At 35.6% G+C, this 22,956-nt stretch overlaps 1 protein-coding gene across 4 annotated transcripts in view; it reads left to right on the forward strand.

The window, feature by feature from the left end:
* Pdzd8 (PDZ domain containing 8) overlaps positions 1-22,956 on the forward strand; it is a 158,100-nt gene that overhangs the window by 12,462 nt on the left and 122,682 nt on the right. For all 4 annotated transcript variants that reach the window (XM_075370139.1, XM_075370140.1, XM_075370141.1 and 1 more), the window contains exons 2-5: positions 3,306-3,610; positions 8,501-8,695; positions 12,671-12,863; positions 13,820-13,977. In XM_075370139.1, the coding sequence (XP_075226254.1) occupies positions 3,449-3,610; positions 8,501-8,695; positions 12,671-12,863; positions 13,820-13,977 (708 nt within the window). In that variant the 5' untranslated portion in view covers positions 3,306-3,448. The remainder of the gene's footprint in view (positions 1-3,305; positions 3,611-8,500; positions 8,696-12,670; positions 12,864-13,819; positions 13,978-22,956) is intronic.

The raw sequence follows: 22,956 nt of genomic DNA on the forward strand, positions 1-22,956 counted from the left end.
TCGATTACCGAGAATCATTTGTTTAACCGCTTTAATATTGTCGTTAGTCTTTGAATTGGACGGCCTACCTTGCCGCCGTTCATTGCGGAGATAATCCTACCGTTTTAAATCGATCGATCCATTCGTAGATTTTGCTCCCGCTCAAACAACTCTTTCCGTGTTGCTGCTGCATTCGACGAATAATTTTTGCCGGATTCATCCCTTCTGAACTGAGGAAACGTATCGCCGCTCGCATTTCTTCCTCGGTGCAACGAGACAAAGGAGCGCTCATTTTAAATACAATCGCAAATTGCTAACGGTGAAACGGTACTTTCAACGAACAATCGGTAGAGGTTATGAGTTATGGCAGAACAATCGTTGGCGCCGTACGTGTGGTCGGGAGCGAAATAAAAATTTCCCTTTATTTTTTGACTTACCCTCGTACGTATGTTTATTAAACTATATTAAAAATAAATTGCTCGTACTTATGAGCATCGCAAGCCTGATGATTTGGAGTAATGTAGCTCAGACTTTTTTCGTTTATCTGGACTGTTGCTCGACTATTTTGAGCGATTTTATAGTAGTGTAATGTAATACGAGTAACCGGAAATAGCTTTGTGATAATCGCTACAGACCCGGTTTAAATATTGAAACCGGCTATTATTTGTTTCATAACACATCGTATAGAAATTAAAAAAGATTCGTTCGCTTCATAAATAACATATTTTACAGCTGTACTTAGGATCAGCCTTTAATCTGTCGTGAAAGAAAAACAGATCTGAAGTGTAGTTTTATATTTCGGATCAAGAATGGTCCCGCCGAGTCCAGATCTTCTGCTGTATTTTTAAAAACTTTATTCAAATCTAACGTAAGTATTATACGTATGTATATACAGAATATATCACGAAGTTTTCCCTGGACTTACATAGCCTGTTCTACTCGTGAAAATAATGGAAAAACTTCACGTAAATGTTTTTCTCTCGGATCTCAGCTACTCTGGTGAAATGAGGTCGTACTAAAATTTTTAGGACGTAATTAAGGGGCGCAATTAGTCATTTCTTATAGTTTTTGACCTGAAAAATCGAATAGCCGCAGAGCCCGTACCGCCCCAGAACCGTATCTGCAGTGGTTTTTCAGAAATCTGAGAAGAAAACCGATAAATTGGAGTAAAAAACCCTGTTTTTTATGTTTGACGTACTTAATTCTGTACAAAATGGTATAAGTTAATTTGAATTAAACAAAGAAAAGTTAGAAAAATTGGAAGAAATTTTATTTAGAAACGGTATGTTACTGCATTTGTCAGAAAAGTAGAGTACTTATGTAATGAAAACAAAAACGAAATTTTTTTGGCGATGAGAAAAATTTGTAAAAACAGAATTTACTGTTAAAAATCGTCGTTAAAAAACGTGCAAAAACTGGAAATTACTCGACAATTGTAAAATAAAAATTACTTAGATAATATTTCTTTTATTAATGACAGAAATACAATAGATTATTTAAAAAATTATCGTTTAAAAGTTTGCAATAGAATAACAGCAAGAGACGTAATACCGTATGCTGTAACGTTATACTGTATTATTGCTTAGATCATTCTGTAAGGTACATTAAGTATATCGGGTACTGTGAACTGTGCTGCCGTTAGCGAAGGTTTTCTGTGAATTTTAGTTTTAACTTGTTCGGTTTGCCGTTGAAATAACGCCGTACTTATTTACGACAGAGGCATACGCCGATACGGTATGCATTTTGAGTGTGTATGTAACGGTAATGCTACACTAGAATGCGGAATACGTTTTCCGAATCGCAGGATTCCAGATCGCAAAACAATTAGCGCGACATTTCGCAATCTTCTGGAGACAGGTTCAGCGCCTAGTATTCGTACCGCCTACGAACGATCGGACCAACACGACGCTGTTATTGATGAAATTATTATCGGTGCGGTTCAGCGTAGTCCAGGCGACAGTACACGACGTCTTTTTAAGCGGATCGGAGTTTTCGCATTCGACGGTTTGGAGGAAACCGTCTTAATCAAAACAAGTTTTATCCTTACCGTAAGCAGCCGGTTCAAATCTACACCCAGGAGACGGTCAGCTTCGCTTGGAGTTCTGCAACCGGTTGAATACAAATCGATAATTGTACAAGTACGTTTTGTTTAAATTTGACGCCGAGATGGCGTCAACGATTTACGCGGCGAGCGTACACGGGCAGAAGAAAAACGCCGTTGAAACGGTGGAAGGCAATATTCAACACCGATTTAGCGTCAATGTACGGTGCGGCCTTCTTCACAATCGTCTATTTAGACCGTTCGTATTACCCGGCCGCTTAATTGCTGAAGTCTACTTGCATTTTCTTTAAAAAGAATCGCCGCAGCTGCTTGAAGGTGTTCCTGTAGCGCCGAGACGCAAAGCGTACTTCCAGCACGATGGCCCGCCTCCTCGCTTCTGTTGTGACGTTGCCGCTCTCTTAAGTCATTATTTCGCCGAGTAACGGATCGGTCGTAGAGGTCCGCATTCCTGCCCGCCAAGATCGCCTGATCTAACACCTTAAGAGTTTTACGTCTGGGGACGGATGAAAAATATCGTATACAAAATAAAAATACGTTTTCGTGAGGAATTAATTGTCCGCATTACGGATGCGGCTGAGCTACTTAGAATAACTCTGAATTAAAAAGAGCAAAAAAAGGGGTACAGAAGAGTGCCAAGAAATGTGTTGAAAATGGCGGGCTTATTTTTGAACATTATTATAAAGCGGTACTTTGGTCTAGTGTAGTTTCTAAATAAAATTCGAATTTTTCTTACTTTTCTTTGTTTTATTCAACTTATCTTACATCGTTTTGTTCAGAATTACATTCCGTACAAGTTTTTTTAATATGTTTTACGTGTTTAACAAAGTTATTGCGTATCAGATATAAAAAAAAAAAAAAAAACAGGATTTTTTATACTAATTTATTGGTTTTCACCCCATATTTCTCAAAAACTCTTGCGTATAAGGTTCTAAGACCTATTTTATTAGATTTCTCGGGTAAATCCCATAACAAATCCTAATTCTGCCCCTTAATTAACATCCTAAAAATTTCAGTATGACCTCATTTCACCAGGGTAGCTGAAATCTGAGCGAAATCTTTCGCTAGCCGTAACTCGCAAAAGAAACATTTTAGGACATAAGTTTATCTGAACTTTTTCTATTATTTTTACGAGCGGAATCGGTTATGAAAGTTCCGGGATGACTTTGTTATACACCCGTATATATATACATATATATGTATGCATATAGATATATATATATAAACATAAGTTGTTTTAGTTTTTATTATTTAATCTTTGTTGCAGGAAATAGGTTTCAAAGCGGGTGAAGATGAGACTTAGAAGTATTATAAAGTTTAATTTAATCATGTTCCTTTTCCTGAATAATAAAAGTATTATATCGTTATAAAAAGTCACTACAGTATTGTATTAATAGAGAGCATCGCATCATGGATTTCTTTGTAATTATTATTTTAGTGGTTTTTTCATTTGTCACCGGTATATTTTTAACTCTATTAGTTCAGTGGTATATTTTTAATCTGTATATTATGAAACTGCCGTACATTGGTCCTTCAGAAAAACCTTTATTCGAGTCATTTAAATTACCTGAGGTAAGTGTTATTTATTTAAAACTATTAAGGTCGCTTCTATTATTATTTTTTACGATATGAAGATTTTTTTGTTGTTATTATAATTAAGTGTTTTAATATATGTATCGTGAAATAAAAAGTTTGCCCTTGAATAGTTATCTCTTATGAAAAACTCTAGGGAAAAAATTTAATTTTTATCGCAATAAAAGTTAATTATTTTATTCATTATTCCTCGGATTTTCAATATATTTAAAGGAAATCTGTAAAATAAAATTATGTAAATTACCCGATTTTTTGTCTTGCTTTTCTGGTAGTGTAATTTCATCGCGTCAAAAATTTGTTGGAGATTAAATTTAAAAATTACTTTTAGTATACACGGTATTTTAATATCATTTTATAAACATTTGACCTGTAGTCGGTTTCAAAGTTTTACTATTTAAAATAAAAAAGATACTACTTCGGTTTTTGTCAAAGGCAGGAAATTTGTTTTGCACCTTTAATAATGTTAAGGCCTTTAGTTTTATAATTTCAACTAAGAACAGCGAACGGAAAAAGAGTTGCAGAAAGAAAAAGAATTCTGTTGTCATTAAATCTGGTTCGTGTGTTAGAAAATAGTTCAGACAAATCGCTTAAGCATTTAAACAACTCGCATGTGTAGCACTGTGGAGCACCGATGAGTATTGCTTTTTACATATAGTTTTTTTTTTTTTAATTGAAATTATGAAGTTGGATGCGTCGTCTTGTTAAAACACAAAATTCAGTTATTCAATACAATGAAATATCCTATTATTACTTAGAGTGGAGATAGCAATCTTTACAAAAAACTGCCGCTTGCTTTTGAGAGGGGATATTTTGGCTGAGGATGGAGCCAATAAAAATAAAATATTTAAGTTTTGTAAATCTGTAAGGGTTTTGTAAGTTTTTCACTCGTTATTTTTTTGTGGGAGGTGGGCCTGCCCCCAAAAAAAGAGGAAACTATGTCGGTTACGTAATTGGATTTCATCAAAGCGGCATAATAGACGTATTATACCGAGGAATAAAAGTAAACTTTTTTGTCGCAAGGAAAGAGTATGTGATCCTAATAGAAGTTTCTACGCTAAATTCAAATAAATAAGTAGATTTTATCCGTAACCCACCGTATTTTTTTTTGCGATAGGTAGGTAAACTTTGAAAGAAACGTAAGACTTTACGCGCGTGCCGGGCACTCTTCAACTTACCTAAAATGCGGTAATTGTTTTCCTTTTGCGGATAAAATCGAGAACTTCCCTGTTTAGCGTCCGACTATATTCTGCCGGCATTCTTGCACTCCCTATCACCGGTACCCGTTTTCCACGACCGATTCGCCGATGGAAGTGTCTCCTTGCTCTTCGCCGGCGGTGCCAAGATTGTCCAGAAAGAAATTCGGATGCGAATCCGAGAAATAAATTTTTAGGGATGTATTACATCACCCCCTTTGTGTTTACGATATAAATTCACCTGCAGCGACAGGGTAGACGGGGGATTTATGATTTCGTAAAAGATTTTCGACAACGCTTTTAAACGACCTCCGCGCTAACGTTTTGACTCGGCATAACCGTTCTTTATATTTTCTATTCTAATCGAGGTTCTCAGTCGGGACCGCAAAAATTACTTTCTCGATCTTAGTTTCGCTAACGGAAGGAAATGTTTCTTCGAAGTAGTAGTAGTAGTTTTCAGCTCCATTTTTATAGGTCGCCTTAACAAAACATTTGAAAAGCCCTAATTTCATACTGAGTGGAGATAGAAGAATCATTTATAAATTAATCGATCCTTTCTTTTTCCTGTTTAGCCTCCGGTAACTACCGTTTAGATAATTCTTCAGAGGATGAATGAGGATGATATGTACGAGTGTAAATGAAGTGTAGTCTTGTACATTCTCAGTTCGTTCCGCAGAATGAATGTGCGAGTTCATTCTCGCACATTCCTGAGATGTGTGGTTAATTGAAACCCAACCGTCAAAGAACACCGGTATCCACGATCTAGTATTCAAATCCGTGTAAAAATAAAATTAATCGATACTAGATGTACACTATTCCTGATATAACGATTTGTTTTGACCCTGTTATCCCGTTTGTATAATACCGACAAAATTTTGTGTACTTGAGCCGCAAACCTTTATAACTTTTAAATCGCTACAAATAGTCCGACTGTATTTGTACTAAATCTTTTCTAACAGGATTTTCATACGGTCAAATGTTTTTTCGTGTTATTCGCATAAGCTAACGGCACAGAAGGAATTGTTGCCGTCGTGCAGAAGGACACCCTTTAAATTAGTTTTGGAAAAATCGATGAACATTCTCCTTTATTTTTGAGTTATGTCCGTGATGAAGTGCATCCGTAACAGTACAAATTCTGTTACAGTACGCTAAATTATTTTCTTCAGAATATAAATTTGGAAGCTCTTTCTGACGATTATGAAAGACACTTTAGTATCGGTACGGAGAAGGTTCCAGCCTTTCAGCCTAGCTCCAAAAAGCCCTGCTTGTTTCTTCGAGAAGTGTAAGTCCTGAACAAAGTCGTTTAATTCGCTTTGAGTTATCGGATGAGATTCGCAGGAAGAGGATCGAAAAGTAAGATGATCTTGCTCCTCGTGTCGGCTACATCGTATTCAGTTTCATCTTCTAAAGTTAGATGTATCAGAGGATGCGGTATCGGTATAGATAAGTCTTTATCATGAGGCACCGGTCTTTTAGCAGACGGTAAATTTGAGTACTGCACTGCGCGTTTGGACTTTTTGATACGCTACTTATTGCTTTTATCTTTGTAATACGGAAATAACGGTCCTGCGGTTCGTGCCGCACTATCGGTAAACTCACGTGCCGATACCCCTAGCGCAGTCTGTCAGACGTTTCACACAGTTCGAATGGCAGATGTGAGGAGCCCTTGATCTCCAGCTTAATAGTGTACGTGTAGTTCGTAACATTTTTTTGACTTTGTTCGTTCTTTAAATGTCAAACCCCCACACGTGAAACAGAATTTATCCGGTTCGCATAGGCGTGTCTTTGGCGTATTTAATCGCTAACCAAACACAACAATACGGTAACTGTAAGTCACAGTGCACGCATACACAGCTAAAATTTAAACAATATCAGCGTGTTAATTGTAAAACTCAGAAAACCGGTCTGTCCTGGCCTGTCAGAATCTACGGTAAACGAATCCTGCATATACAGACTGCTGTCGCCTTTATACCCCACCGTCTTTAAAAATCATTTAAAATATTCTTTTACATCCTTTAAAAAAATATGTGGAATTCTACAAAAGCTATACTTCAAAAATGTTATCGCGCAAACCGCGAGCGATGGAAAAATTCTGATCGCGTTTTTGAATTCGGCGTAAAAACTTACATTACGAACGCGATAAAACTTTAACGCGCCGAGAACTGTGTTTATCGTCCTTTAACCGGATGGTTTTTTTTTTTAAGTTGTTTATCACGACCGCTTTTACGGTATGCTCGCGATAAAGAAAAATCTTTAAAAAGAGCGATGAGTGAAATATTAACGATTTGTATAAATCGGAGAACAAAAAATACTCGAAAATAGTTTACAAAACGGTTTTATTTAAAACCAGACACCCGTTGCACTTTTAGTCGGTCATCGTCACTAGCGTCTGAGGAAATAATATAAAAAATAAAAATTAATTAATTTAATAAATGAAAAGTAATAATAAATATTAATTAGCGAATATGCGATACTTAGAAAGCTTATAAAACCCGAATGTTTGTGACGCTTTATTTAGAATAAGAGTAAAAATTTACAAACGACTGTTGTTTTAATCTAATCCGATTGAAGGTATAAAATTTAGCTTAAAATCGTCTAAACCGTTGCGACTCAGATCGTCAACCGCGACAGAATTCGCGTAGTTTACGCGAATAAGATAAAGTTTATCTTGAGAAAAATAAGATAGAATACAATTTCAGCTAAACAGATATCCCCCTCCTATCGACAAAACTTAAGGGAAGAGAACTGTTTAGTGTTATTAAAATAGAAACTTTCGCCGAATGAATTAATTAAATTTGAAACTATAAAAGGCTATTCCATATTCATCCCTTATCGTAGCGCTAACGATGAAATTTCTGCAACGTTAATTTATTATGTATATCGTTTTAAAAAGCCTAATTCTAATAAACTAATTTTATTACCGTTTTCGGGCTACTTCCAAATTTTGCGGTCTTTTGTATTTATAACGAGCCAAATTCTCTTTTATTCTGGTTTCAAACTTTCTTTTTGTACGTCTTTGCAAATCAGTTTATTATCGCCTATTCTTTTAAAGAGTTCAGTAGAAGTAGCTACTGTAACGTTAAAGTTATAACTTTAAAAAAATGTTTACCTTACTTTTATATGGAGGTCGATATGCAAGTTTTCCGTGCTCTCTCTGATCCTTCTGACAGAATAATTTGTCATAGATTTTGATACTTTCATCGTTCTACACGAAACGCAATTTAATGGAATACGAGTAGGGAAGGATTTTTAAAGAGAGTTGGCGGTTTTCTAATTCGTTAGAAAACTGAACTTTGGCCTCTCTTTAGTATCTGTCGGTGAAACAAATTATCGCAGCATATTTTCAAGCCGGTGGATACAAAATTAACTTGATGCTTAGCTCACGTCTTAGTTAATCCCCTGACCTCTTGAGAAGTAGGGCGCTTAGCTTCAGGAGGGAGTGGATTTTGGCCGGATTGTAACCGGATCATTATGTGTGCATGGACCTCTAGAGTTTTCGGTTCGATTCGGTTGGATCTTTTCACAGGATTTGTTTTCTAACCGGTAGACGGTAAAAAAGAGTCGAAATGCTTATCGAGTAAAGCCGAGCTTTCTGATACCGCCTTTTGTAATTTATATACAAATATCTTTAATTGATTATTATATCGTTTGTTTATTTGAATGTTTTTTCCCCCAGGAGTTAAGGGTTAGTATGCAAGATGCTGTAGGAAAATCCGAAGATAGTTTAGCGTTAAATGCATTGTTCCAGTTATTATTTCAAGAATGCCGAAATTTGGAAAAGGTTAGGCTGTGGTTTCGACAGAGGTTAAGCTTAGAATTAGAAGAATTATTGACAAGAACTACCACCGGAAAGCTGTTTGAAAGTATTGCTGTAAGTTGATATTTTTTTTAATATGCGTTGTGCTTGTACAATATTGTGTTCAATGTACTTCAGCTTTTGCAAACTATTTGACAAATTTGATTTCAGGTCTAAGCTTTGTAGTCGTTTAATATTATGCGCCGATATAGTATGAATTTTTACATCGGTATTGAACTGTTGTTTATTATTAGACCGCGGTGCGTTAGAAATAAATAAATACAAGCTCCGTCTTATTTATTTAATTAAATTAATCGCTTATATTTATTTAACTTTATAAAATTTATTTGCTGCATTTTGTAGAATTTATGAAACGGCAGCATTCTTTGTAAGAAGTATAAAGGTAGAACTTAAAGTAGAATTTAAGTAATGTTTATTTAGAAATTATTATTAATTTTTAATTACTTTTAATTTTTCCCAAAGCAGTTATATTACGTGTACGTCCTTCACCCGAGATTCTATTTACTGTTTTTACTAGTTTTAAATAAAACGCTCTACTTTCCTTCATTACCTTTGAATTATCTCAGCGTTTTTTTGGTATCGGTTTGTTACCTTAACCCTAGAAAAATTACTGAATATTTTCTTAATCGTTTTATTACCGAATTAGCATCACTTCACTCACGACTTACTTCCGATTACAACTATTCGATTAAAATTTTACGCTTTGTTGAAATTCATATCTTGAAAAATTAAAGAGCCGAAAATATTTTGATTCTTACTTCGATTTAGAAGATTTGATTCTTATCTTGATTCGTGTTTTTTAACGTTTGTTTGATTGTTTTTTTAATTTACCAGGGAGTACACTTGAAACAGTAGATTTCTAAGACCGATGTTAGGAACGTCTCATTATAAGGGTAAATGTAATTTTATCATTGTCACCGTTATAATATTTCATCGCATAGAATAGATAATTATAAGACGATAATACTTATTTCACTTACTGATGAAACTACGCCTAAAAGGTGTCGCTAAAACGTTACCTGAAGAACAGCGTTTAGGGTTCAGTACTAATCCGAGCGACGCGTGACATTAGTGGACCGATGTAGGCGATTAAAAATGCGCGTAGAAAAGGGACAAGTTTTATGTCTGTTTTTTTTTTGGTTTTGAGAAAGAATTCGTTTACGGTAAGTGCAAATTAATCGGTGATCGTGCTAAAAGATGAAAGAGAATTGAAAGTCAAGTCCTGTAGGCGTTGTCGCTCTGACAAACCTACATGCTGTAATGATAATGCTATATGGCTAGTTGAAAGAGGTTATGTGCATAAACCAAGGACAAGGAATATCACAGGATATTCCTTGAAACGGATACAGTCCTTTGTGTATGCGTTTGTCGATCTGGGTGCAAGAGTTATTTAGAAAAAAACGTATAAAGAGAGAGGTTTGGTGTTTGGAAGAGTCCAGATTATCTATCGACTGTTCTGATAGCAGATCGTTTACCGCTGGTATTCATCGGGGTCATAAACTCGTCAGATTGTGATTTTATCTTAGTTACATTTGTAAAATGAATATATCAATTTTTTCCTTATGTATATTTACATAAATGTTGTGATTATCGTGCAGGCGACCCTATTATTGTTCGCAAGAACTCCACAGAAGGATAATATTCCACAGTGCAGTGGTGCTGCGGGTTTACAGAAGTAACTCTGTAAATTTAAATAACATATTTAAAATTCTGTGTAGTTTTCATCCAAAAATGTAAAAAAAAATGTCTTTATAAAGGGTCGATAATATTAGTCTGTGCAAAAGTCAATAATAATAATAAGGTTTGGTTTTTCGACGAACCGCTTATCTGGAATTTCAAAATCAAATGTTATTTCTCCTAACCACTCGGTATACACGTATATCTTGTAATGTTGGCATTTCCTTATGTTTTTGTATAAATATAAAAAGTAGATCTTAGTGAATGGCATTGAGATGAATAAATAACATGCAGTCGAATTTCTGCTTTAATATACATACATATATGTATATATATACATACATACACAGGGGGTGATTCAGATGGAAAGGGAAATAATTTGAGAACCAATTTTAGAACTTGAAATAAGGAAAATATTTGTACAAACACATATCAAAAAATACTTGTTATCGAGTTACGGCTAGCAAAAAATTTCAAATAAATTTTGACCCGGATTTCAGTACGCCAGTGAAATGAAGTTGTACTGAAATTTTTACATGACAGACCAATAAGGAGTTTAATGTGTGTTTGTTTATGTGCTTGTTTCACTTTAGCAGCTCAACAACAGAACCAATTTAGTTGTATGACGAAACGCAAATCTATTAGTAATTATTCTATCTTTAGGGAGCGGATTTGTCACCCACACCCTAATGCGGTCAGAATGCCTTTCTTTTGAAAATCAAATGTGAATTTGAAAAACCATGCCCAGAAGAAATCTATTTTTTTGGCAGTTGTATTTTTTAATTTTTATCAGATTTTGTTAAGGTGTTAATATAAGGGGGGTATTTAATGCATGATAAAATATCAACTTTTATTATTAAAAACAAAACAGATCAAAACTTAACAGAATTTGTAAAAATTAAAAATAACTTTTTTTAGTACAATAAATTTAGACCATATATATATATATATTATATATACACACATAATATATACACATTTTGTGTATGAACACATATATATATATATATATATATATATATATATATATAAATATATGTACTTGTATTTGCTTGGGGCATCTGCATTGGGGCTTCACTTGCAATATGGTTATTTGCGCTACCCGTCAAGGTCAGATTTTTTTTTTTTATGTTGTGTTTTTTAGCCAAGTAATCTGAGGCAGATGCAGCTAGTCTCGTTGTACATACACATTAACAGTGGCTGTGTCATTAAGCCGCTGTGCCGTACACTGTCTCACACAAAAATTGAAATTAAAAAAAACAACCAAAAGTGGTTTGTAGATATTTATCTGAAGAATATTCGCAAGTCCAATCTACTGAATATCTCGTTTAGTATAGTCACAAATGAGGAAAATTTGCTAGCATTGTTCAAATTTTTTTTATCTGTCTTCACTCCTTTCAAGGATGAATTTTGAAAAATGTAGAAATTGTTTTTTTAAAAAAATAGCCGTTTCAAAAAAATTCAAAATCAATTTTAACTTTAAACTTGGAATTTCAAAAAATTTCTTCTGTAGTTTGCACTACACCTTAAGAAGAACATGTATACAAATTTTCATCAATTTATCTTCAGTAGTTTTTGCTGGGCATTGTTGACTCAGTCATTCAGGACATGTTCTTATTTGTATATATATATATATATATATATATATATATATGTGAATTAATTACTTAGATGAACAGAATATCTTCTTTTGCAATGCATCTTAGAAGATTATAGCCACATACACATATGTGGCTATAACATAACATATAATATAGTAGTATAACATACACGTGTGTATGCGGCTATAATCTTCTAAAGATGCATTGCAAAGAGAAGATATTTTGTTCATCTAAGTAATTAATAATCAAATATTTCTGATTGAGATCAAATACATTCTTAAAGAAAGTACAATATTAAATAAAAATTTACATTTAAATAGTGTCACTTTCTCTAAAAGGTAGTACATTAAAAAAAATTATTTCAAGGCAATGCATGAATGTATTATTAATATTAGAGTACAACTAGAGGATGACACATTTGCTACTGGTCAGTTTAAATGGTTTCATTCTAATAATGTAATTTTATTGTCTGATATCAATGTTATCTGACATCAGAGTTCTCTTGTTTTCCAGGTTCCTGATTATACAAAATTCCTGTTTACTTAGAGCATGTGATATTTAAATTATTATTTGACTGTAATATTTTTTTTTAATCTTATTTATCATTTTTGCTAAAATTATAATTAAATATTTAGTTATTACTCATTGCAGCTAGAAAATGAGTAATGAATTTTTTTGTAATCTAACTTCATAACCTATTACAGAGGCTGTGTTGTTTCATCGGTTAAAATAAAATTAATATTTCTTTCAGTTACGTGATTTAGATTTGGGTAGTCAGTTTCCAACGATAAAGTCCATCGTTATGAAAGAACTTAATATCGATTCAAATACAAAACTTATAAATGATGTTGAGCTGTGTTTGGATTTAGATTACAGAGGCGGCTTTCAGCTGTCAATCGATGCAGCCATGAGACTCTCTAAAACCGCTCATGTTTCAGTTAAAGGTAAAGTAAAAATTTTATAGTTATATTTCTTTTGCCAAATTGATAAATTTAAGTGTTAAATTATTTATGAAGCTTTATGAATTTAAATTGTATAGATTTAACTATTACCGGGTTCACTGTTCAGTACATAATTTTATTTTTTTTATCGGTTTTAGTCCATTATAACCTAAAATTTAACATGTTAATTAATGAAACATTTATTGGACGTTCTTTCTAAATTTGCTACACGACAATGAATAATTGAATTGTAGATTAGAAAATTAAATGAAAACATCTCTTACACGATCATAAATAAGATAATATTGAGAAAAATGAAATTCAAGTACACGAAAAATAAATGTACTATACTCGATTGTGTTTAGTAGTATCAAACAACTTCTGTGTTACAGGCTGTAAATTGTGGACAGCCAAGCATAAAGCACTGTTGAATCAAAAACCTTTCTGAACAAAACATTTTTTACAGAAAATCCTCTCCTCAAGTTAATTCTACTGTTTTTGTAATCTTTATTGAATCCAGTTTATTAAGCGATTAATTCTCAGCCTGTGCGGTAGCTGAAATAATATTAACATTTTCATTCTCATATGACATTTATGATCTGAAATATTTTTGTCGTAAATATGAAAAGAAATTAACCGCCAGTGCAGAACAATGAGTACCGCAGTTGGTACAATGATTACCATCAATAGAGTACAGCTAACTGTTTTTTATAGTATAATAAAATGACACAGTTGACAAACTATTTTTTTTGTAACATGTTCAGTGTGTTCTATAAATATTTATTCACCAGAAAAAGTATGCCAGTTTTCATGTTTGTATCAGAGAATGCATGAATCATCCAAAAAGTTGGGTGAGCAAACTGTGTATAAAATTGATATATAATACCTCAGTAGTCTTTTAATTTGTTTGAAATAATTAATTTAGTGCATTTAATTTTATTATGTGGTTATGGTTACAGTTAATCAGCTTATAGGACAAGGTAGATTGAAGTTTACACGGAATCCATACACCCATTGGTCATTCTGTTTTTATACAGATCCGACTTTGCAATTGTCTGTTGAATCGCAGTTTCAAGGACGATCATTACCACAAATTAATAGCATTATTGCTAGCCAGGTTAGAAAAATTTGTTCTTTTATGTAAACATGCTAGTAGTATTGATTTATATTTGCACAGTCTCAGTTCTCCCCCGGTAAATATTTAGTTATCTTGTTTTTAGTAAAAGTGCTTTTATGTTTGTTCGAAGCAACTATGCTATTTTTTATCTGAATCTATAGCAAATGAAATTAAGAAATGACTCCAAAAGGAGGATAGCAGTCTTTTAGTATTGATTTAAGGTACAGGATATATCAGTGAAGTGGAAAATTTTAAATTCTTGTTTTGAAATAAGTTTTTATTTTAGCATGAATGTTTCTACAGTTTTCTACTTAAGAAAGACAAGCCATTTTGTTTATTTTTAAATAACTATTGACAGGCTGGGACTGTTTCAATGAATGCATCTTTGTAGTCTTAATCGAAAATTTTTAATCTTGCCATAATATAGCTGGTGTAATATGTGCAACTTTAATTTTAGTTTGTTAATGTTTGTAGTCACTTGACGTACACCTTGCTGTTGAGCAACTTCCAAAGAAAAAAGTCACATCTGAACAAATCAGGAGATCTAACCAGCCAAACAATGCACCAATTTTTCAGCTTACAGGAAATTTGATTGTCTTGCTAGAACCACTTAATTTTTGGAAATTGTAATTAATAATAATTTTCCTTCAGAAATGTTGTGATGATGCTTATGTAATACATGATTCTTCAGTCGTCTTGAAAAGAGAATGGTCCAATAATACCAGGTGATGAAAAAGCACAGCATACCATGGCCTTCAAATTACACAATGGTTTTCCATGTAACTGAAGTAGGTGTTCAACGCTCCAGTATTTACTATTCTCCTTATTTATGTAGCCGTTTGGGTGAAAATGAGCTTCATCTGTCATAAACTTATATGAATTAAGTGTTCGTCATCATTCAAACGTTAAATATTTATTGACAAAAATTCATATGAATATCCTGAGCATTTGAATGTATAACGTTGAAAATTTTAGTCCTTATTTAAGAATCAACAGATCGATGGTTTACGGATATTCAAAGCTAGTGCATGTTTAATCGTAAAATGTTCTGAAATGCATGTTATGACAACTCAAACTCTAACGATGTTTTCTGGCATTTCGTTTTACTGTTTCTTTGTTTTAAATTTAATGTGAATCCAGTTTTCTCAAACGTACCTCGAAAGTCAATTGTGTGAACATTTTGAAATGAATGCAATTGTCATGGAGTCACCATTTTTATAGAAAAATTTAACACAGAAAGGATGACGTGCACCTGAACACTGTCCATAGTTACCGAGTATCATTAAATGACAGACAATATAGCATCAATATCCTCATCCAAATGTCAATGAATAACTGAGCTTTTAAATTTTCCTGCTTCACTGATGAGCCGTATATTAACTGATCGACATTCTGATATGGTCTAAAACAGGGGTGGCCAACTTTTCTGTATATAAGATCGACTGTTTATCTTAAAAGTTTGTCGCGATTTACTTGTCGTAGGCGTAGTCTAAGGGGAAAGAAGGGGTATGAAATGCATACTATGTTTATACACTGTGTTTCAGTGTAAGGTGCATTCCAGCGAGGTATGGGTAGATAAGTAAAATATATTATTTTTTAAATCACTTATTAAGTTTTCGAGATATAGGCTCATGAAGAAAATAAATTTCCCGACCCAACTTTTGATAGCAGCATTCCATACATGCGGTACCTAAAAAATTTGATTTTCCGACACTTCTTTTAGATAGATTTTTACTAACTTAAAATGCAATTTAATTTTTTTATTAACTGCAATGTATAAGTTGTACTATTTGTTTGTAAATATGGAAAAGTTGTTATAAAAATGCACAGTATGGCTGATAATTTGATTTCAATATTTCACTTTCTCGTTTTTTGGGCCAGGAAAATTTATAATGAAAGAATAATATGACCCCTTTTTGCTAATCTATCAATAGCTCGCTGAGTACACCTCATACTGAAATATAGATATACGGCTTATCTATCTACGTAAAAAACAACAATAATTATTTAAAGGGCCAAAAAACTCACGTCCAAAGGAGTTAAAAGAACATGGATAATTATTAACAATATTTATTGATTCAAAGTAGCTACAGATAAAGACAGATTTAGAATTTACTTTGTTGTCTTAACATTAGTGGGAAGACTGAGTTTGCATGTCTCTAAACAAGGAATCATAATTAGGTGTATATCCTGACATAGATAATAATAATAATAATAATAATAATAATAATGAGTCTTCAGTATGGGAATCAGTCCAGGACAGAACATTGTTTAGTCTTCGTTAGCTTCACGTATGAAAATGCCGATTCGCATAGGTATGTAGATCTGAAACAAGAATGGATATATTCGCTACATTTGGTGATACTGGGATATTTTTCTCGGTTGACATATTTCCAAAAATCTTCTTCAAATTTTCTGGCTTGTAAGATTAAGTCAGTTTGTAAAATTATGATTTCATTTTCTAATGCCCTTTGATCCATATGAAATATGTCTGACATTTTTTTTGCTAATGCGTTTCACACTTAAATCTTTTTTAAAAAGAAAATATATAAATTCCACAATTTCATTAATTTATTCAAAATCCTGGAATCTTACCTCAAAATCTTCAATTACTTTTTGGATTTCCGCGAATTATTTGTCGATCTTATAATTAATATTTTTATGTTTTTTGTAGGTTATCTGCCATATTTGAAAAATGATTCAGATTATTTTCCCATTCTTCATTGAAGTGATAAGTTTTCGATTTTTTCAGTTTACTACTCATGTCCATCGATATACTAGAATGCAAGGAAATATGACAATTTAAGAATAAATATTGAATTAAATATTTTCCCAGAAAATTCAAAAACTCATAAACTGCGGCAATTATCTCCGTTACATTGAGAGAAATAATAACAATACTGCATATTACGATCTGGGACAGCAATAAAAGTATATTAAAATCTAATCTAGATACGAGGGTTATTTTTTTTTCAAGGTCCGGGTGGTCACGAAATTAAAACCACAGTGAAAATAAATAATTTTTTATTTGTAACAAGTACTAGTTACGCTATTTCTCTACATAGTCGCCACTCTGATTTTGACATTTGTCATAGCGTGGTACCAACTTTTCAATACCCTCGTCATAGAATGGAGCCGCCTGTGTTTTCAGCCATGTTTCTACATCGGTCTGCAGCTTGATGTCTGTACCAAAATGTTGTCCTCCTAGCCAGCGTTTCACGTGAGCAAAGAGGTGAAAATCGGATGGAGCCAAGTCCGGGCTGTATGATGGTTGATCTTCTTCCAGATGATACCGAGGTTGGTGAGACCTCGTATCATCGGCGAGTCCGAAGGGAAGTTGTTGGTTTTAATTCAGAGGTTGCATCGGCTGAGATCACCGAAGCGGAGGTCCGCCACGTGATCTGCAGCCTAGCTAGGAATAAGGCCCCCGGATATGATAGTATCACGGTGGAACTCCTTGTTCGCACCCTGCCTGTCATAGTAGGTGTATTGACTAGGGTTTTTAATAGGTTGCTGTTTGCTGGGCACTTCCCAGCGTGCTGGAAACGAGGTATTTTGAAGCTGCTTTTCAAGGGTGGCGACAAGGAGCCCACCGTCAGCTCCTCCTACCGTCCTCTGACGCTCTTGCCTGTAGTTGGTAAAGTCTTCGAGAAGGTCCTGTACCTCCGCATAAATGCTAGGTTAACTTCTAACCATATGCTGATGGACGATCAGTATGGGTTCCGTCCCGGCAAGGGCACGGAGGACGCGATAATTAGGGTTATGAATTTGGCGTCAGGCAGCGAGTGCAAATATGTACTCGGTGTCTTCTTGGATATATCCGGGGCTTTCAACAACTTGTGGTGGCCCTCAGCCTTGTTACAACTACAAAAGCGTGGTTGCACGCGAGACGAAGTTAGAACTCTCTCGAGTTATTTCAGCAACAGAACAGTCGTTCTTCGTGACGGCAGTTCTGAAGTAGGAAAGACCCTGTCTAAAGGATGTCCACAGGGCAGTGTGTTAGGTCCACTCGTTTGGGTCGTCGAGTTCGATTCTCTCATGCGATTGCGGATGCCCGGCGGCTGTCGTATCGTGGCTTATGCCGACGATGGGCTGCTGCTGGTCGAGGGCAACTCGCGTGCCGAGATCGAGCTCAAGGCGACACAAGCATGTAGGGTTTTGCAGTTGTGGAGTCTTCAACATAAGATGGTCTTCAGCACTGAGAAGACCACTATGATGTTCTTGAAGGGCCGACTCGCTGCAACCCGTCATCCGCGGGTTGTGATGGGCGGCCTTCCAATTAGGTATGTCACAGTTCAGAAATATCTGGGTGTTATCCTTGATGAAAGACTTCTCTTCAAGGAGCACCTCCAGTTTGTGGCGAAGAAGGCTATATATAGACGCCTTCTTCGGCGTTCGTAGGGTGATCCATCCCGATTGGGGGTTGAATTACCGTACCATGCGTATTCTCGATAAAGGCGTTTGTGAGGCCATACTGTTGTACGCTGCGCCCGTCTGGGCTCATCGTTTGCGTTTTCAGTGCTATAGGGATATCCTCTTACGAGCCCAGAGACTTCTATTATTAGCGGTTGTCGGTGGTTACAGGACTGTCTCGCGAGAGGCAGTAACTGTGATCGCAGGCATCAAACCAGCGGACATTTCGGCTACAGAGCGTAGCCAGCGGTATATCTCAAAGAAGGCAGGTCTTCTTACTATCGGGCGTATGCGGGAAATTGAAGACCAAGGTTTTGACGCTTGGCAAGTTAGGTGGGCCGACTCTTTCACGGGTCGATATACGCATGGTATTTTTCCAGATGTTAGGGATTTGCGTGCTATTAGTTGGGTTTCCCCCAATCGGTATATAACTCAATTTCTTTCGGGACATGGTGCCTTTAGGAGTAGTTTGGCTAGGTTCAGGTTGGTTGATTCCGGGTTATGCCCGGAATGCGGAGTCGAGGACACAGCGGACCATGTCCTGTACACATGTCCGCGGTACGAGGCTGAACGTACCAGAGTTGGTAGGGAACTCGAGAGAGTGCACTCCTTTTTGGATCTGCGAGTCAACTGGAGGACTCGCAGTGAATGGACAATAGTGGCTAGCTTCCTGAAATCCCTTGCCCAGGGCAGGGCGGCAGAAGGGATTTAGGTTAGAAGCCCGGGCGGTTAGGTTCCGTCTGGACAGTTGATTGACCGAAGGTAGGCGCTTACGCAGCGTGCCTCGGTAGATGTGTTGGTGGTATGATATTAAATACGCTGTCGGCGGAGTTGCGGCCGTTGTCGGCGGGCGGGATTATTCTCGCCCGGTGGATGCGGTCGCGCTCCGACGAGGGCATAAATGAGCTAACGACGCTGTCGGCGGGGCCTCTCTGGGTACTACTTCGGTGGTATGTGGGGGAGTCCTGGCGGCAGTCTGCGAAAGATGGTGAATGTCACGCGGGACTCCGTGATGGCGCTGTGCGGGGGTAGGCGTTAAGTCTCCTCTCCCGGGCGGACCGGAGCGGAGTCAGATTAGAAACTCATTTTGAGTATTAAGCGGGGTTCTTAAGGGAACTAGGTCTAAATTTCGATGTACAAACTTTAGTGGGAAGTTTATTTAAGAGGTTGTTAGTGCGGATCTGAGACATTCAGAAAGTGGCTCTTTTTAGTAGGATCTAGGCGCGGGGTCTTCTTTCCGCGGTTAGGTTTCCTAGCTTAGTTCTTGAGGGCGACGTGGTAGCTGCAGGTGTCCGTTGTCTTCATTCTGAAGGCATAAACACATAAATCTATCTCGGGGTGAATCTTTACCGATGTAGATGTCCCTCGGGGCATCTGCATCGGTGGCATCTCAGCGGGGCCTAGACTGAAAGCTGTGTGGCACAATCAGTTTGAGGGCGAGAAGATGTCCTCTGTTAAAGCCACTACTGGCTAGGAACGGAGGGGGTGGTGTAGCGACCGGACACGCTACGAGGTGGGATCTTCTCCCCTCGGGGGGGGAATCGAGATGTATGATGGTTGATCAAACACTTCCCAACAAAAACGCTGCAGGAGATTCTTTGTTACAGCTGCAGTGTGCGGCCAAGCATTGTCATGGAGAAAGACAATGTCTGATACAACATTCCTCTCCGCTTATTCTGAATTGCATTTTGTAGACGTTGAAGAGTCACACAGTATGAGGCTGCAGTGATGGTCGTGCCACGTTCCATGAATTCCACCAAGAGAACTCCATTCCGGTCCCAGAACACAGTAGCCATACACTTTTTGTTGGAGAAGGTTTGCTTGAATTTCTTCGGTTTACTGGGAGAATGAGAATGCAACCACAGTTTGGATTGTTTTTTTGTTTCTTCAGTTTCAAAATGGACCCGTGTCTCGTCCCCTGTGACAATTTTGTTCCAAAAATTTTCTTCTTCATTGTGGTAGTGCTGGAGAAATGTTAGGGAGGCGTCCATTCTCATTGTTGTGTGATGGTCGGACAGCATCTTGGGAACCCACCTTGCACACAGTTTGCGGTACTGAAGTCTCTCACTCACAATGGTGTAGAGAGCTGACCTTGAAATTTCAGGAAACAAATCACTCAATACAGAAATTGTGAACCAACGATTTTTTCGAATTCCCTCATCCACCTGCTCAACGAGATCATCAGTTGACAATCGCTTCCTTCCCTGACCGCCTGCATCATGAACATCTGTACGCCCTGTTTTAAAGTTCGTGCACCATTGTCGCACTTTGCTGTCACTCATTGAAGTTTCACAGTACACATTACTTATTCGTCTATAAATTTCAGCCGCATTACACCCCTCAGCCTGAAAAAATCAAATTACCGCACACACTTCACACTTGGCGGGAGATGCTATTGTTGTAGACATGTTTACATGCTAGCTGTGTGTTCAGAACTAAACGAAGTGACGCGGCGTGATTGATGGCCATACTAGAGACATTGCGCAACACATGTGCACAAAGGTTCATCCGATTTTTGCATGGGTTTTTATTTCGCGACCGATCGGATCTTGAAAAAAAAAATAACCCTCGTATATTCAAATTTACAAGTGTTAAAGTTACAATATATTTATTACGGTTTACAATACTGACTTCTTAATTTAAGTAGAATTATTGTTATTCCTAATAAATTTGTAATAGTATCCCTTATTTTTCTCTCAGTGTAATGACCACAGTTTAGAGATCTGTTGCCGAGAATGCTCACTTATCAAGTAAATAGATAAGTAAGAAAAGCAATTTAATTTGAAACAAAGAAAAGGTACTTACATTTTAATTGAAACTCAACGTGGTCACCGAGGATAAATAATATTGATTAATAATAATACTGTTAATACAAAAGAAAAGAAGCTACCGTATGACAGTACTAAATATTCAAGCTAACTGACTGTGTTCTTCGATGAGTCGAGTCGTAACTGTTGTGTTCATGCGTTGCATCCAGTGACAAGTGTAACATATAAGTCAAAATGTATTGTGCTGGGTAAGCGGAGATCACTGTGTCAGGCTGTCAGAATTCTAGGAATTTATGACCTGGGAAATTCCTGGAATGCATTAAACTATTGCTAGAAAGTTTTGTCTTCTACAATCGCTTGAAAGTCCATGGTACACGGAATTCCGCCCCAGACATTGCTAGCGATCGACTTGTTGGCCACCCCTGATCTAAATGATAACGAAGAAGTGCATAGCATAAAATAGCATAGTTTCAAAATAGTAACACAATTGAATGTCTAGATGGAAACTAATCTTGGGGAAATTACCAAAAACTAGAAAATGTTGGAGTATAATACATCAGATCTTAAAACAAGAGTCTTAACAATTTGAAAAGGGAAATTGATAGATTGGTTTAGATGGGGTAAATATTAAGACATCATACGCATATATAGCAGCATTTAGGTCATAATTATAGAGTAACTAGTTGCGTGATTAGATAATGTTAATGCGGCCAGGTTAATAATTAAAAAACTGAAAGTATTAATGTTACGCATTACATATTAAAAAATAATAGAATTAAACATCAGTAACGTATATAATTTATTTACTAAAAATTTGGGTAATGAAATAACTTTTTTTTTAACAACTCAACTGTGTCAGCAGCAAGATGAATTGATAATCAATTCTACAGTAACTAGATAGAATATTATTCTAAATTTATATTTACCGTGTATAACATGTAATGCTATATGAAATTCACATTATTTTATAAAATAAAATTCTGGTATTAATAAATAGATGAGATTATAGCACGTTTTTTAAAAATAATTTTTATTACTTGAAACATTGTTATTACTATCTAATATAATGTTTAAAAAGTTCATTTAGTAAAAACCTAAACATTTTATTAAAGTAGAAGAAACAAACTTCATTCATAACTATAAAATAGAATAAAATGTGAAAGATTATAAATACTATTTATTATAAAAATTTAATGACGGTTACTGTAATAAATGGCTCATCAAGTTATCCTAAATGATATAAAACAGCAAGGTATTCCTCCAGTTTGACACCATCACTGCATTATCAAGTGCTACACTGTTATCTTATAACTTTAAACATTTCATTAACATTCTTCCTGGCACCAACTCTCTGTTCTCTTCTTACTAAGCTTTTTTGGAAAGTTCTCAACCTGACAGAAGTGGCATAAGAATGACAAATGTTTATGATATTTGTCAAGTATTATCCTTTAGGTTGTGCTGTGAAGTTTCAGAACCTTGCATTTAGTTGCTTATTTGGCCATCAAGAAAGCAAATAAATTTTGAGATTTTCTGAGATAAAGTTTTAAAGTACTTTGATTTAAAAGGTTTAACTTTTATAAATATACAAAAAGATTTAGATTTCTTTTTAAAAGATTCTTCCCCTTAATGTTTGACAGTAAAAAAAATGGGCTTCTGAATTTAAACATGGTCGTACATCCATTTAAGATGATGCATGCATGTGACACCCAAAAAACCATTACAACCGATAAAATTGTTATGAAAATCTACAACGCTAAATTAAATGATCGCCAACTGAAGGTACATGACTCACAAATAT

The sequence above is a fragment of the Lycorma delicatula genome, chromosome 7 (genome assembly GCF_047948215.1).
Source record: "Lycorma delicatula isolate Av1 chromosome 7, ASM4794821v1, whole genome shotgun sequence".
Taxonomy (NCBI): domain Eukaryota; kingdom Metazoa; phylum Arthropoda; class Insecta; order Hemiptera; family Fulgoridae; genus Lycorma; species Lycorma delicatula.